At 37.8% G+C, this 16,412-nt stretch overlaps 2 protein-coding genes across 3 annotated transcripts; one reads left to right on the top strand and one right to left on the bottom strand.

Annotated features, from left to right (window-relative positions):
* LOC109834928 (remorin 4.1-like) lies at window positions 2–807 on the top strand. Its single transcript, XM_020402942.1, has 2 exons — window positions 2–211; window positions 462–807. Exons 1-2 carry the CDS (start codon window positions 2–4, stop codon window positions 651–653), a joined length of 402 nt encoding a protein of 133 aa, XP_020258531.1. The 3' UTR covers window positions 654–807.
* Window positions 1,481–13,371, bottom strand: LOC109833722. Of its 2 annotated transcripts, none has more exons than XM_020401509.1 (3): window positions 13,094–13,371; window positions 4,010–4,356; window positions 1,481–3,904 (listed from the first exon to the last, which is right to left on the bottom strand). In XM_020401509.1, the coding sequence occupies exons 1-3, from the start codon at window positions 13,302–13,304 to the stop codon at window positions 1,760–1,762; spliced, it is 2,703 nt and encodes a 900-aa protein (XP_020257098.1). In that variant the 5' UTR covers window positions 13,305–13,371; the 3' UTR covers window positions 1,481–1,759. The 2 variants fall into 2 exon arrangements, with proteins under 2 accessions (XP_020257098.1, XP_020257097.1); XM_020401508.1 differs by having other exon boundaries at window positions 3,992–4,356; window positions 13,094–13,370.

A 16,412-nucleotide genomic window follows, 5' to 3' on the forward strand; every position in this document is an offset into this window, starting at 1 on the left:
GATGAGCTCGAGCTCTGTTAACAGTAACGGTGCCCTGGAGGAGTTCTCAGTGCATCGGGTGAAGAAGGAAGAGGTCGAGTCTAAGATTGCGGCCTGGCAGACCGCGGAGATTGCCAAGATTAACAACAGGTTTAAGAGAGAGGACGTGATCATTAATGGGTGGGAGGGTGAGCGGACGGAGAAGGCCAGTTCCTGGTTGAAGAAAGTAGAGGTATTTTTTTTTTTAATTTCTTGCACCTGAAATATATTTCATCAGTGATCATAATTTGGTAATTAAATCTCACAACATCTTAATCGCGTCGTTAATAATTAAAAACTGCTTGTTCTGTATATGCGGAGTTTGGTTCCCCAAGACGCCCGGGAACATTTTCACCTGCGTTCTTCCTTTTTCAACCCCCGAAATCTGTGTGTGAGTTTTTGAAGTGCGAACATGTCTTTGATCCTGGTTGAACGTACTGCAGAGGAAATTGGACGAGCAGAGGGCGAGGGCGATAGAGAAGATGCAGAACGACGTGGCGAAAGCGCGGAGGAAGGCGGAGGAGAGGCGGGCGTCGGCGGAGTCGAAGAGGGGGACCAAGGTTGCTAAGGTGCTGGAAGTCGCAAATTTGATGAGGGCTGTGGGTAGAGCTCCGTCGAAGAGATCTTTCTTCTAGCGACTCGTGTTTCCTTCTGTGTTAAAGTCTGAGTGATGAATGTACGTAGGAGAATAACGAGAGATTGGATTGTGTTGTGAACTTTGGATGTTTGAAGACTTCAATTTTGTGATGGATGATGATGATTCTTGTGTGCGTGTCTTGATTTTTTTTTTTTTCTTTCTTTCTTTTTTTCATCTGATCGATGCTCACTTTCTCCTGAAGTAATATGAAGCCTGTGATGAATGACAATTCCTTTTGATTTTCTAACTCACCTTTTTTTGGGACAATCAGTGATGCCAAGTGAGCGAAGTTTGGTTTGTCAATTTTGGCTCACAAGATTTGGCAGGCAGCTGGGTGGTTCCAATTGTGGGGTAGCCTGGATGGAGATTTTGGGGAGAGGTAGGTATGGTCCTCTGCTCCGCTCAACTTTCATACCATTTTGAATGGTTTTTTGTCCTTTTTCAGTAGTTAAGACAGTAAAGAAATTACTTCCCGAATCCCACAATAGCTTATCGTTTAATGGATGGCTACGAATTGTATTCAAAAGGATCCGAAATCAATCTGGATTTGTCTATATTTGGAGACTTGTGTATGCAAGGGGAACGGAGAATAGAGGCTAGAAGAACATAGGATACCATAGCATACACGAGGACAGAAACATCTCATATGAACTTATCCTATCGATTGCAGTTTAGTTCACGAGTAGAATTGATGAGAGATCGAGGGCTTTTAATTTCAGTTTTGGTATCAGCAGCTTGGAATCCTTTATTTGTTTGACGAGACCGTGCACCCAGACACTAAGCATTTGCGGAACACAAAATTAAAAGGATAAACAAAAACATACTCCCATAAATCTCAAGACATTTTTTCATGTTATTAGAGATATATACAAGCTATAAGCAGTAAACAAAGTATCTTACAAAAACAAACAACACCTCACATTATGGGAATTCAAGCTTCGGCAGCCTTGCATATAACCCGAAAGGCAAGCCAATGAAGTAGGACATCGTGATACAATAGCGTTCACAGGGAAACTCAAAAGGATATCGAAGTTATGATGCGTGAATATTACATACCAGTATATCGCTTCAGTGTCAAGATTACATTGGGGAATGGCCATAAACCTATTTCCCGGCACACAGTGGACCCTCTGGATGTGATGACACCTCTGGAAGAAAAACTCCATTGTTATCGCGTTCGCAGTTTATGCCTCCAGATGATGACAATTTATTCAGCTGCTCCTTATCACCACCTGCAGTAGAAACTACAGGCAATTTACCATCAGGCGCCCCACAGAGCAGGAGCTCAAGTGGCAGCCCACTGACCCAGTTACTTTCGTGAGTAAAGTTCACATTGAATATCGTCTCTTCCAGTTCCTTGTTTGATTTCTCCTGGCTAAAGCCTCCAGTATCATCAGCATGGCTGAAAGATTTCTTGACGTCAAAAGCTGGATCGGTTTCGTGAAAGCTTGAACAAGTACTCCCTCTATCTTCAATCAATTCTCTGCTATGCTCATCGGAGTCATGAAGAGCAGCTTTCTCAACATCACCGTTGTCAGCACTGCTCGTATCATGGCAGTTCTGACTGACTCCTTCATTTAAGTCAGTTAATGTGCCGTCATGCAAGTCTGTAGCAAGCTCTCCACCAGCTTTCTCAATTGAAAGCCCTTGACTCCTTTCCACGCCAGTCTGATCTACTTGTTCAAAGGTATCTTCAAAATGCGACATGCTCAGTATAGGATCCAAATGGACCTCATCTTTCATCTCATTTTCTTCCTGATTCTCGATTCGTGACACATCAGCTCCATCACAAACAGTAGTTGTTGAGGCAGACAAGTCATTGCTACCAATACTAGAAATCTCTGAAGGGGCACTGAACCTAGCACAAATGATTTTGGGACATTGTTCAGTGCAATCCAAATCAGGTGAATTTAAAGTGTCATTGCAACTAGAAGAACTATACATATTCAAGAACTCCGATGGCATAACTATGGAACCTGAATTTGCTTCAGAAGGACAAGCAGGTGAGAACACATCCAAATTAGCTACTATATCTGAGTCATCAAAAGTTGTGCCTTCTGTCACCATATTCAGGTTAACCATTTCTAAATTACGCGGACACACTAACGAATCACAAAAACAGGTTCTTTTCCTTGTGGCACCCAAAGAGTCACAGCCAACTCTTTCTGAAGAGTTGGTAACCAAGTTGTCCAAGGCACTGTTATTACTATTAACCGACTCCTGAGGAAGTGTCGTCTGATTCGGGATAGAATCAAGAGATTTAGCAGCGGTTGAAGTCAGGAATGCTGCCAGAGATGACTCTAAGACACTGTCAATAGACAAAGGCTTTTTACTTTTAGGGAAGTCCTCAATGAATGGATCTACAGTATCTCCTGTGTTAGAACAGTCATCGTCTTCATTCAGAAATTCTGGTGCCTTTATTGTCAGACCTGGGCGAGTTTGAGATACAGCAACAGAAGGTTCCACCATATTCCCTGGCGATGATACGGCAACAGAACTTGTATCCTCTCCGGATCCTGTGTCTTTGGTATTTCCATTGTTGTTTTTTACATCATATCCATTAGATTCTGAGGCAGAAACCCTGGAACAAGGACATTGCTCAGAAGATTGATTCTTTACAGCCAATGCATCAAGCTTCTGTTCCATCTCCTGAAGCCTTTGCTCCATGCAACTAAGAGGTTTCAACATGTTCTCTTCAAACTTTGAACAGAACGTTTCTACTCTTCCTACTTTTAGAACCAACTCATCCAATACCTTCTCAAGACGATTGTAAGCCCAATTATTACTTTGATCAAAAGAATTTGGCATCTGGTGCAGAGCTGAGACTTCCTTCTTTGATTCCAATCGTACATCTGACTTTATATTGGTTCGTTCCTGATCTAGTGACTTGCAAGAGTACGTTTCTTGCGCCACAGAATTCTCCACACCTAAGCTAGCTGTCTGATCTGTTCTCTCAATGCCATTCTGATATTTTAACACTGTTGCCTCTTTGGAGAAACAATTATTTTGCCTATTCTCTGATTTTGATAGCTGCATGAGGCTAGGAACTAGCATGGACAATAAAGAACTTCCTCCCAAGTTCTCACTCGCGGAAACAGGTGGATCAGAGTCAGATGATTCAACAGGATCAGCATATACATAGATCTCCTCCACATGAACACAGGCCTTAGTTTGAATTGAGAGTAGGCGAAGTGTAAGATAATAACAAGGACTGGAGTCTGAAATCTCAGCTGTTGCCTCGTAGTGAATCTGCAAGCATTAACTTTTCAGTGAGTAAAGTAAAAAGAGCTAATAAATACAAAGATTTAACAGACAAATAGGCATATGCCACACTGCCTGCATTTTTGGACTTTCCGTGACATTATCACAGTTCTTTGACACGGAATATTCTTTGCCATCTTGCATGACGGTATTAGGAGCCTTGACTTGTACCCAGCCATCTTCATCGCTACTATTGCTATTATTCCTAGTCACCTTTTCTGGTATTGCCACAATTCCATTACTAAGACTTTCCTTGCATCCGTTAGTATCTCTGACAGTAACACTGTCTGCTAGCACTTCTTTTACAGCAGCTCCACAACGAACAGTGCACAGGTACTCCTTATTACTTTCCTCGTGATCAGAAGAGTAATACATCTCATACACTCGGGCAGTACTACGCACATAAACCCTGTAAATCTCATGTTTTTTCCTGAAACAAACTGCAGTATAGAAATGGATAAGTAATTGATAATCCTCATGCGAGTAAAAAACAAAATATGAGGTGAAATGTTAATTTCACCAGTGCATCAACGTTCACGGTAAAGAACAGCATTGAGACACAGGATACACCTTCAGAAACTTCCAGTAAATTCCCCCCAGCCATATATTATTATTTATGAAAATTTGCATGTAAAATAGTTAACCTCTCTAGATGTTGAATACAACTTCAATAATTGCCCATAAACCAATGAGACCCTAATTTATGACCCTTTTTAACTCAATTCAAAAAATATGAATGTGGGATAAATTCACATAAAAAAAAGGCAAGATATCCTGCCAAAACATGCTGGTCAAACTAACAACATCTCTTGGTCGCTTGGTTCTGGCACTCATATCAGATTCTGGGAAGATAAATGGATTGGTTACAATACTTTATCCAGTTTTTTTCCAACCATTTCCCAACTAAGATACTCCTCAAATGTATCTGTACGTAATCAAGGCAACCTACACAATAATTTATGGCATTGGAGACCTTTATTGAGGAGATGTTTATCCCAGGAATCTCAAACAGCCAAGTCTGATCTTCTGAACTTATTATGTGGGATAAGTGTCAACAATCAACATGATACACCCAGATGGTATCTTTCATCTAATGGTGTTTTCTCTGTCAACTCTTTCTACAACTTCCTAATCTCTAGAGGCATCAAATTTGCATTTTACAAAACCACCAGGAATGTAATTCTTCCTAGCAAAGTGAGAATCTTCACTTGGTTATTATCTTTTAATAGACTGAACACCAAAGATAACCTCCTGATCAAGGGATCGCAGGGAGATACCAATTGCTCTCTCTGTGGCACAAGTATTGAATCTAGAGATCATCTTTTTCTCTTATGACCTATATCTCAACAAGTCTGGAATCATTTTAAATCTTATTATCTTCACTTTACTTGGCCGACAACCTTTGATGATCTCATTTACAGAGTGGAATCTCTTAAAAGTGTTAAGGGTCATTTATGGCGAACCATCTTTTCTGCAGTTTGTTGGAGTATATGGAACACAAGAAACAGACTTATTTTTGAGCAGGTTAATTACTCTTATATCTCTATTATTAATCTTGCTATATCTGGTATCTATGATTGGACAGGAGTGAATAAAAGATCTGCTGCAAGGATATCAGTTGAACTTGAGATCAATCCTATATCAAGGGTCAGAGATCATACAAGCCAGTGACAATTCAGTCAGAAGCTAACAGCAGTTGTTTTGTTAGACTGTATATATTTTCTTTTTTGGATTTGTTTTGTTTGTTGGTTAATAGAAAATTGCAGTTGTTTTGTTAGACTGTATATATTTTCTTTTTTGGATTTGTTTTGTTTGTTGGTTAATAGAAAATTTAGTTTCTGATAATTATATTTTTGGATTTGTTTTGTTTGTTGGTTAATAGAAAATTTAGTTTCTGATAATTATATGTATAGCTGGCTTTTGTTCCTCCCCATATCTGTGTCAACGATGAATGACGGCAAGGCCCTCTCTTCATCTTCATGGATCCCTGGAGGAAGAAAGTTATACATCCCTAATTATTAGACACTCTTTTTTCTAATTTCCAACATGGATACAGTTCGTATCTGATAACTTTTTGTACTTAATACTTTTGACTATGAATGAACGGGGGATACCCCTTGTTTTTCTTTCAAAAAAAAACAATTACAGGCTATTGGCCTAGTAAAAGAGAGACAGTAAAGTAGCCCGGTTGGCTGATAGCGCACGCTGCACAACCTTTCAGGTTTAAGCATAGCAGTGCCTAAAAGGTCAAAACAATGTAATAGGAATTGTCTATTATATCTGAAGCTCATGTCTTTTCAATACAATGGTTGCATGTTGTTCCCAAGTAGCACATATTGCATAGAATCATAGATGGAGAAATTAGAGAAAGGCAAACTATAAACAGTCAATGTCCTGTAAGGTACGTGAGTACAATCAACACAGGTGAATGTCATGTGCGAGACTATAAAAACAGCCGAACACAAGTGGTTTATGATTCAACAAGACATTTATGCATCTTCTCAAGTACGCTTACATTACAGCAAGACTTTGAACTTGTGATAGCTCCTAAATAGTGATGACGGTTAAGGGTTAATTCTATACTCTACACATCTCAAACAAAAGAAAGGAGAATCACCTAAAGTTGGCAAAAAAAGGGAGAGCACTAATATGAAATGACCAAGAAAAACTTCTTGCTAATCTATTATTATTAGAGAAAATACATTATTAAAACTTCATTTTATTACTCTAGTCTTTTTATTTCTTCCATAGGTTGATACCCCAATTTAAGGCGATCTCTGCTCAGGTCCTAGTGGACAGATTTTTTCCCCCTTTTTCTTTCTTTCTTTCTTTTTTTTTTAAAATGTAGGAAGCAAAACTTACGGAGTACACTGAATCATACAATTTGGAGGTCAAAAATAGTGTCCGGTATTTCTAGAATTCTTTGAGAAAATTATCTAACTTAGAATCTATTTCAATAATGTCATTTACACAATTCCTACCTTCAAATTTCAAAGAATTTCCTCTACCACTATTTTATGCCTTTATCATCAACAGAAAACCTTGAACATTATGCCCTAAGAGCCATGTCCACATATCCATCCCTTCTTCATCCAAGGTTTCTTTCTTAATCTCCAACCTGTTCATCTTACTATTGTTGGATAATTTAATGATCTAGGCATGAGAAATTGAACTAGAAATATAGATCTAAATTACCGTTCACCGACGAAAATAGTGGAAGTCTTCTCCTCTCTCCTCCCGTAGCCAATGATGAGAATTATGTCTCTTTTCTGCATACGGTTGAGAGGAGGGACTCCCACCCTTTATATAGATATTTATGATTAACCCTACCCATCATGGTTTAATCACAACCGTGGGATTACACTCCGATCGATCCTATCCTTTAAATATTCAAGATAACCACCCAACTTGATAAACATGAAACTGTCTAACCAGACCATGTGGTTAGCATCCTGATCCTAACTTGAATCAATGACAACTTTAAATCAAATCCAAAATCGAGTAGGTTGGGCCACATGGGTTCGTTGGATTAATCGAACCCAACAATCTCCCACTTGGCACAACATACCTCATTTTAATTTTAAAAAACATTTAAATTTTCAAAAACTTTTAAAAGTCGGGTGCGCACCCATTTATTTTAGAAAACAACTTGTTGCCATGATTCTAACTGGGATAGTTTCTGAAACCTTTTACTTAAAACAAAAGTACCACTAATGGTTGATCGTGAAAACACTATATGCTCTAATATGGCACAAGGTCACTCCACGGTCCAACCGCTAGTACCACTAATGTTCTAAAGATATTTTCCTTATGGTGGTTTTAGTGGAGTGTAATAGAGTCGTACATCCCTTATGGTCAAATCCGATGTACGCCCTTAAGTGTCCTCTGCAACATACACAAACATGTATGCCGTTCTGAAACTTTTACCGGCATCCGCCATGTGAAAACCATCACCTTTAGTCCAGAACGAAAGCCTCAAATATGATGCCCAATCATATTCAGCTTCTGCACAAATTTAAGAGTCTCTTTACTTTAACCTTTATGACTCTATGGACCACTATCTTTAATTCGAGTTTCTTTAGGTTTAACTTGAAACTCTTTACTTAAAACTTTAGTTTTCTTTACTTTAAAATATATATCAAGCAACAATGACCAAGAACACAATGCTTGAAAAATATCAAACTGCTAAAAATTAGCACAATAGTTTCTTTATGAGCTCAAAGAAATCCAGAATATAGTACTTGAAAATAAAACAAAACTACCACGAGAACTAAATCTCACTGATCATATAGATCGAAAGACTCTAAAACACCTATACTAGAGACATGTTCCTTGAAGAGCCCTGGAGAAATTCCATTGGTCAAAGGATCAACAATCATCAACTGAGTCGGCAGATGAGGAACCTCAATCAATCCTTGTTCGACCTTATCAAGGACTAACAAGTACTTCACACCGATGTGCTTATTCCTGCTAGAAAAATTCTTGTTCTTTACAAACTGTACGACTGCCTGATTGTCACAATACAACTTTACTGGTCTCTGAATGGAATCCACCACCTTTAGTTCACTGATAAAATTCTTGAGCCAAGAGGCATGCAATGTTGCTTCAAAAACAGCAACATACTCTGCCTCCATGGTAGATGTCGTCACTAAGGGTTGCTTGACACTTTTCCAGGAAATTGCTCCTCCAGCGAGCAGAAATATATAACCTGATGTTGATTTTCTGCTATCAGCACATCCTGCGAAATCTGAATCTGAATAACTGACGACTTCTAGATTTTTAGACCTTCTGTAGACCAACTTGAAATCCTTGGTCCTCTGTAAATACGGTAACACCTTCTTTACAGCTTTCCAATATGCTGAAACATGCCTAATATTCCCATGATATAACTAATGTCTGGCCTAATGCATGGCACTGCATACATTAGACTGCCAACTGCAAAGACATACTCCTCAGAGTTCACGAGCCTACGCTCAACTTCATTTCGTAGGCATTGAGATTTGTTGAACATATCTCCTTTGACAACTGGGGCTTCACCTGGTGCACAAAGCTTCATTCCATATCGCTGAAGGACTTTCTCAACATAATCCCTTTGAGATAAGCCCAACAAGCCTTTACTTCGATCTCTATGGATCTTGATGCCCAAAACATAATGAGCATCTCCGAGGTCTTACATATTAAAATGCCTCGAAAGAAAAAACTTTAGTCTCATATAGGAGATGAATATTGTTGCTAGCAAGCAATATATCATCTATATATAATACTAGAATGAGAAATCGGCTCCCACTGATTTTGAGGTATATGCGACGATCAACAGGATTCTCTCGGAAGCCATTTGATGTTATCACTTGATGAAATTTTAAGTACCATTGTCTGGAAGCCTGTTTGAGACCATATATTGACTTCTTCAATCTACAGACCAGATCTCCTTTAACTGCAAATCCTTCAGGATGAGCCATAAAGTTTTCTCATTCCGATCTCCATTCAAGAATGTCGTTTTGACATCCATCTGATGGAGCTCAAGATCAAAATGGACGACGAGAGCAAGAACTATCCTGAGAGAATCTTTCTTAGATACTGGAGAAAAAATATCGACGTAGTCAATCCTTTCTCTCTGCTTGAAATCCTTGGCCACTAGCCTTGGCCTTAAATCTCTCAATGTTTCCTTCATAATCCCTTTTGGTCTTGAAGACCCATTTGCATTCCATCGCTCTAGCTTTGTTCAGCAAATGTACTAACTCCCAAACAGAGTTCTTTTCCATTGACTGAAGCTCTTCTTCCATAGCCTTCAGCCAATCAGTTGCATGATAGTTGTCTCTAGCTTTTGAGTATGATGAGGGATCATCGTATTCTGGATCAATGCATCCACTTTCTTGAGGATAGACCCCATAGTCATCAGGTATGGAAGATCTTCTGACACTAGAGGATCTTCTAACAGGTTGTGGCTCTTTCGCAGGTACAAAGGTTTCTTGAACTGGAGGAGGAGGTGGAAAGCTATATGAAAGAGTGAGGAATCTAGAAATGACATCTAATAGCGGAAGCGACTGCTCATCTTCTAAAACTTCCTCAAAACTCAGATCACGATATTCTAAAGAAGCATTAGGGTCTTCCAAAAACTCAGCATGCTGTTTCTCGAAGAACTGGGTAGACCGAGAAGAACAATAGAACCTGTAGCCCTTAGATCTTACAGGATAACCGATAAAATGACACGACACTGTTCGGGCTTCTAATTTCTTAATGTCTGGATTATAAGGTCGCGCCTCTACTGGACATCCCCAAACACGTAGATGACCAAGACTAGGATCCCTGCCAGTCCAAAGCTTGAACGGGGTCTCAGCTACCGCCTTACAAGGAAAACGATTGATGATATATACAGTTGTCTTCAATGTATCACCCCAAAAACTTCTAGGCAAATCAGAATGACTCATCATGCTGCGAACATCATCTTGATAAACACGATTTCTTCTTTCAGCTACTCCATTTTGATGCGGAGAACTTGAGAGAGTGTACTAAGGAACAATGCCTTGTGACCTCAAGTACTCAATGAAAGGACCATGATTTGTGCCGTCCTGATCGTTTTTAAGATAGAATTCCCCACCTCGATCAGAACGTACAGATTTAAATAATTTTTTTTTAAAATTGTTTTCAACTTCAGCTTAAAAGATCTTGAAAACATCCAGTGCCTTGTAATTAATATCACTACTTCCATCATATTTCAGATTGACTTGATGACTCATTAGGCTCTTCTAGCTTATCTTCAGTGAGAACATAGTCGTAGTCAAGACACCCAAGTACTATTTCAACTTGCATCTTCTAGTTGCTATAGTTGGAACTGGTGAGGGGCTCAATCCCAATCAGATGCTTCTGGATAAACTGTTCGTCCATTTGCATTAAATCATGGACGTATAAATCAAATGAGACCTTTAATTTTATTAACTTTAATATTTCCACATCCAATTTAGGGTTAAATCAAATGAGACCTTTAATTTTATTAACTTTAATATTTCCACATCCAATTTAGGGTTAGAATGGATGGGTCAGAGTGTTTTACGTCATCCAATTTAGGGTTAGAATGGATGGGTCAGAGTGTTTTACGTATGCAACCTTCCACTCTGCGGGACAGACGAGTGCATCATCTCATCACACCTTTGGGCAAGTGATTTGACATGCTATTCGCCCCCTAAATGTGATATATAATCACATACAGAACTAGCCTACACAGTGTCAGTTTGATTTGAACACTTCCTAACCTTTGGGCAATAGTGTTATTCTCCTCTCACTGACATGTTTCAACTATCCTGCACCACTTATCTTGTAGGGGATTTTCTAGACACCTTTGGGCAAGACTAGTAGTCCACCCACAGATAAGTGCAACCTTCCAGTCCAAATGAGACTAAACTCAACCTTAGAAAATTAGGGTATTATAGGTTGGTCACCTTTGGGCAAGACACTAACATGCTCTATCATAATTTCTAAGTGACTGTTTTACTGATCTTCCTTAACCCCATAGGTTGATCTAATACTGTAATCCGTTTTATCATGAACCCAAATATTTACCCCACCTGAATTAAGGATATAGTTAGGGTAAATCAGTTATCTTTATGTGCATACAATAATCTTTATGAATTGTTCAAATTCCTGTATAAAACTTTATAAAATGAAAATAAAAACTATGTAGTTAAAAAGTACACAGAATGATCTTTCCAACGACTATTTATGGGCTCAAATTGGACTTAAAACGGATCTGTAACGACCAAAATAAAATGAATGGTCAAAACTGTAATGGGTCGGGTCTGGAAATTAATGGATCTGACCCATTACTGTAGCGGGTCATGTCCTAACATACTGGATCGGGTCTGGCTTAAAGGGTTATAGGGTTATATAACTCAAATAATAAATGGTATTTAATTATACTAATTAATCTAATTATAACCCTAATTAAAAAACCTAACCCTAACCCTAACCCTAATCCCACCCGACCCAAACAGCCACACCATCGCCGGCACCCAACGCCGGCCGCAACCGACACCGGCGCCATTCTTCCGCGAGGATTTCAATCGCTTCGAACAGCATCTGTGAAGGAGATGCGGCCATGACAGAACAACATAAAAAAAAAACTTTTTTTTTCCTTAATTAATCCAGAACGGCAGAGGAGGGACTGTCTCCACCTCCAAAGACCACGGCCAATATGCAAATCCAGATGCAAAGGTAGATGCAAATCCAATATGATGAGTCATTGAAATCAATGACGGCATGAAGACAGCTCCAGCCATGGCCAAAAAAAATCAAAGGGGCTAGTGGCCAACATAAAATCTTTAAAAAATATTATATTAGCCATGGCCGGAGAACTTCTCCCAGATGCATGATTTTTTTCAATTAATCAATCCGAAATTCCTTTGATGACGACGGAGAAAAGAGACCAAAAACTTTAATTCTAGATCAAAAAATTCATGCACAAACAGGCTCTGATACCACTGTTGGATAATTTAATGATCTAGGCATGAGAAATTGAACTAGAAATATAGATCTAAATTACCGTTCACCGACGAAAATAGTGGAAGTCTTCTCCTCTCTCCTCCCGTAGCCAATGATGAGAATTATGTCTCTTTTCTGCATACGGTTGAGAGGAGGGACTCCCACCCTTTATATAGATATTTATGATTAACCCTACCCATCATGGTTTAATCACAACCGTGGGATTACACTCCGGTCGATCTTATCCTTTAAATATTCAAGATAACCACCCAACTTGATAAACATGAAACTGTCTAACCAGACCATGTGGTTAGCATCCTGATCCTAACTTGAATCAATGACAACTTTAAATCAAATCCAAAATCGAGTAGGTTGGGCCACATGGGTTCGTTGGATTAATCGAACCCAACAACTATTTCATATAAAATATTATTCACCAATTCTCTAAATGACTGGCACACTTAACTTAAGGTTCGGAATCTTAACTTTGAATCTAATACTTTAAAACAAATTTCCCATAAATTCTAACCTCAATGAGTTTGATACCACCTTTATCAAAACAATAACAGAGCTTCAACAAGCCCATTTAATTTCCTCAATTACAAGAACTACGTCAAACTAAAGTAATTCCAACAGCCATCGCAAATATCATTCAAGATTCACAAAAAAAAGACATAAACCCTAGAAAATTTACCCACTTACTGGTGATCTCACAGGGAGGGGGGTCGTCGGTCTCAGGCCTCAGGAGGAGAACAGGCTTCGCTTCTTGCTCGTCCTCGATCTCTTCCGAAGTGTCGAAGGAGATAGCGTCGTCGAGAGATCCATCGGCGATCCAATTCGTCGTCGCCGACCAGATAGCTGCCCTGCAGCCCTCTTCGCTTGCTGCTGCTGCTGCTGCTGATGATGATTCCATGGATCGCTTGATATTTCTGTTTCAGCTTTGAGAGAGAAAAAGAGAGAATTGTTGCAGATTTTGTAGCGATTTTGTGGAGACGTTGCAAATTTAGAATGTCAGAAGGAGCTTAGTGAGAAATTGGGCGCCAAATCTGTGTGCGGGATTAATAAGTAGCAAAAGGAACCTTTTGTTCTGAGAATTTTACTTGAGACCCTGGTTTCGCTAGCTATAGTGGTTTCCATCATGGTAAATATTTAGATAAACCCCCTTAACTTTGGCTGATCATCGGAAAACTCCCCAAGTCTCTGAAAACCCCTTAAGTATAGGGATTATCACAAAATACCCTTTAACTTTGAGATTTTATTAGAAAGCTCCCCTAAGTTAGGGGAATTTTCTGATAAAATTCTAAAGCTAAAGGGGATTTTCTGATAACCCCTAAACTTAGAGGAGGTTTTTTGATATTTTGAAAGTTAAAAAGGGTTTTTGGGAAATTATCCAAGGTGAAGGGGCGTTTTATGACATTAGCCTTTTCATAACTTTCTTGCCCCAAAAATGTTATTGGGGAATAATATCTTATACCCATGAGGTGGATGCATAAGTATCTTACTACACTCAAAAGACACTGTTCCTTCACAAGGTCTTGATTTGAAAGGGATTTCATTAAGCTTAATAAGTTGGTTTGACTTCATAACAATGATTAGAGCGTTTCTAGAATCTATATATTTCTGTTGGGAGGTCTAAAATTGAAGCCAAATCAGGGTGTTTACAGTGGCGGATCTACGGCGTTTTGAGTGGTGGTTCGAAATAAACAATCAAAAGTTTAATCGACGATGGGGGTAAATTAATAAACAAATAGAGATTTTAAAAAAAGTTAGAGGTGCAAAATAAACAAAAGAAGAGAAGAGTAAACAAAGAAATAGAGGGGAAACAGGGACAAAACGAAATGTGTATTACTAAAAATAGAGGGAAACAAAGAAGAGAAGACTGAAGAGTATGAAAAATAGAAATTTTAAATGGAGTGCACAGGTTTGGAACCCAAGACCATTTGACATAAACGTTCTATTCTCCATTCCCTAAGCCACTGGGATTAGACCCACTTTGATATATTGCTGATATTTATAATATATGTAGGGAATTTGTAATTTTGAGGTGGTTCAAGTGCACTACTTTGAATAAGGGTGGCTCCGCCCCTGGGTGTTTAGTAAGTCAATAGATGAAGGAAAGATACTCGGCATCGTCAGTTAAAGCCATGGTTGTTTTCACGAATTTCAACATAAAATACCAACTTCTTACCCATTTAACTTAGGAAAATGACAGGGTACACCCCCAACCACATCCCAAATCACACCCCCTCTCTCATATGCTACAGTACACCGGCCCCACATGGCATTTTAAAATTTTAAAATTCCATGTGGGACCCGGTGTACTGTAGCATATGAGAGAGGGGGTGTGGTTTTGGGATGTGGTTTGGCGTGTGTCCTTAGTGCCACCCTTTAACTTAATTGCAAATCCACTCATTTTAAACTCTTATCTTCTCCATTTCAAACCCAAAAGTTTGAATGAGTTTGAATTTATAATTGAATTAAATGGGTAAGGGCTTGTGTAAGTGGATGAAATGGAGAAGATGGGAGGTTGTAATGAGTTTGGATTGATTGAGTGAAATGGGTTTTGGGTTGTTAAGGGGATGAAATGAATAAGAAGAGAGATTGAAATGAGTTTTGGATTTGTAATTGAGTTAAATAGATAAAGAGGGCTTGTGAGGGATGAAATGGAGACAGTGAGAGTTTGAAATGAGTTTAAGTTTGTAATTAAGTTAAATAGATAAACTATTTTCAAATTTTAATGATTCGGGGGACTAATATCAAAATAGTGAATATTTGAGGGGCTAATTTTCAAAATTTTCTCGATGTGGGCCTATTTGACCATCAAGGTCAACAAAAAATACCAATATGATATAATACTAGTATAGTGCGCATGCTTTGCACAAGAGTATACCTATTTTATTTCATGTTTTTAAAATTTTTTTTGTTCGTTGTAAAATGTATAGCAATATAAATTCTAAAAAATTACAATTTTCTTTAAATGAATAAATTGTACGATAAACTGTGTATAAATAACTATATGATTAATTATTATAGCGTGGATAATTATTATACTTTATTCATAATTTATTAAAATATTTATAATATATTAAATAGTTTATTCTCTTTTAAATATAATAATATTATACTTGACATAATTATAATAGTATTAGTAACTTTATTTTAAATTTAATAATTAGTTTATTATAGTAAACGATTTACTAAATTGTATAATTATTAAATTACAATGTAATTTATTAATTTAAAAATACTATTAAAATCATTACACTATCAATACTATTACAATTAGAATAGATGCAATTTTTTTCATTCTTTCGTCATACGATTAAAAGACTAATAAGATGCAAGGTAATGGGTAGTTCTCCATAAGAGGTGAAACCCAAAATTGTAAGGCATAAGCCTAATGAATTGTTATTATTTTTAGTTTTTCTAGAATTTTGAATATTATGTGAAGATAAATTAGGGATAAATTTTAAATTTTCTATTAAATAACATAATAAAATAATAGTGTGACCAAAGGTTTTGAAAAAGTGAGGAAATGTATTATTAATAAGAGATTATATATAATTAGTGAATGATTAATTACAACTAACGACATATTTGAGAATTATCAAACTTAAAAGGGTAAAAAAGAAAATCAAAAGTTTTGATAAGGCAATTCTCTTTTATATGTAATGTATGTATGTGTGTGGGCGTATACGTATACACGCACACTAATTAAATTTTTTAATTTTTATTTTAGGGAACGGGTGGGGAGGGAATGATGGCTTAACCCATAGTGGGGTCAATTGAGTTAATTGGAAATGTACACGCGGAGCTCAAGGGTAGTTTTTGTTGAACCATTTATTGGGTAGTTGTCAACCAAAATGGTCGATTGATAGGGAGCACACAGAGAAGGTGGTTTTCATTAAAAAAAATAATTAGAGGTGATTTTCCATCAATTTCATCTATTTATAAGGTAATTCTCCAGAGAAAAAATCCTTATGGGAAAGAGAATTACAGTAGTTATAGTTGTGATTTATGA

Source organism: Asparagus officinalis, chromosome 3 (assembly GCF_001876935.1).
Source record: "Asparagus officinalis chromosome 3, Aspof.V1, whole genome shotgun sequence".
In the NCBI taxonomy this organism is placed as follows: Eukaryota; Viridiplantae; Streptophyta; class Magnoliopsida; order Asparagales; family Asparagaceae; genus Asparagus; species Asparagus officinalis.